The following is a 1,309-nucleotide window of genomic DNA, read 5'->3' as shown; positions in this document are numbered from 1 at the left end:
CTCAGAAACCATATATACAGGGTCGCTATGAGTCAGAGCCAACTCAACGGCACTTAGCACTTCTCCTTAATCATGAGTGTTGTCTGCAAGTTCTGTGTGTTCAGTGCCCAGCAGAGAGGTAGAGAGTGCCATGAGTCATACCTCTAAAAAGCTTGTAGGAAGGAGGAATGTCTGACCTTATCCTCAGAGGAACCAGCCTTGAGCTGTGGCTCTTGATTTTCCTTCCCTCTTGGGAAGTTAAAGGTCAGAGGTCTCCAGCAGGTCATGTGTACACTGCCCCATGATCTGTGTATGTGTCCGAGCTCCAACTCAGCTGTATCAGCAAGTAATCTTCTTTTTCTCCTAGACCTTTTGGTGGTGGTCGTGGTGGTGGGATGCTGCAGAGTCGATTCCGTCTCACAGAGACCCTACATAGGGTTTTGGAGGCTGTAAATCTCTCTGGGAGCAAAAAGCCTCATCTCTCTCCTGTGGAGTGCCTGGTGGACTCGAACTGCTGGCCTCGTGGTTAGCAGCCCAACGCATAACCCACTATGCTACCAGGGCTGCTGCATGTGCTTGTAACGTTACTTATCTTACATGCTTGTAGTGATACTTATATCTGCGGGTCTTGTCAAGACACCTCTTCAGATCCACTGGAAAATGAAGCAGTTAAAATAAGAGCGTACCTGAGACTCGGTCATTTTCTGTGGCTCTCGGGAAGCAGTCAGTGACCCCAGAATCTGCTCAGCGGACTCTCCTATCTGTACCCGGAATTGCGGGCTGACGGAAGCACCAGCAACACGACAATTTGTCTAGGACCTCACCACCTTACGTCATAGGACCCATCTTAGGACCCATCTTGTCGCAGGAAGTCAAGACCTATGGATTTAAGGGGAATATTCATTTTTAAGGCGCCCTGCTGGTGTTAGAGGATAAGCACTGAACTCACTAACCAGAAGGTTGGCAGTTCAACCCCACCAGCTGCTCCATGGGCGAAAGATGAGACTTCTTCCCCAGGGGGGTAGGGAAGGGAGAATTATTCACTGGGTAGAGTGTAGACGCGGGCTAACTTGGATGACCGGGAACACAGTTAAGAAGAAAAGGCAGCAGAAACAAGAAAAGAAAAAGGGAATGGCTTTCTTCAAGTGTTCATATGCTGGGAGGGAAACAATGTATACTTTCTTCCACACGACGACAAAACATTGGCAACTTTCCTGCAAATAAAAAAAACAAAGGAAAATGAAGACAGAGAAACGATTTGGAAACGGACAGTGGTGATGGGTATACAGCACCGGGAGAGGGCAGGTGTGATGGGGCGGCACGTGGAAAC

At 48.7% G+C, this 1,309-nt stretch overlaps 1 protein-coding gene across 1 annotated transcript in view; it reads right to left on the bottom strand.

Moving 5' to 3' along the window:
• LOC102842892 (zinc finger protein 268-like) overlaps nt 1-1,309 on the bottom strand; it is a 50,820-nt gene that overhangs the window by 5,072 nt on the left and 44,439 nt on the right. Inside the window, exon 3 of the mRNA XM_006868351.1 lies at nt 666-740. Coding sequence (XP_006868413.1) covers nt 666-740 — 75 coding nt within the window. The remainder of the gene's footprint in view (nt 1-665; nt 741-1,309) is intronic.

This window comes from Chrysochloris asiatica, unplaced genomic scaffold (genome assembly GCF_000296735.1).
Source record: "Chrysochloris asiatica unplaced genomic scaffold, ChrAsi1.0 scaffold00116, whole genome shotgun sequence".
Classification (NCBI taxonomy): Eukaryota; Metazoa; Chordata; class Mammalia; order Afrosoricida; family Chrysochloridae; genus Chrysochloris; species Chrysochloris asiatica.
Note: the sequence above shows the minus strand (reverse complement) of the source record. Positions and strands in the feature narration are given on the sequence as shown.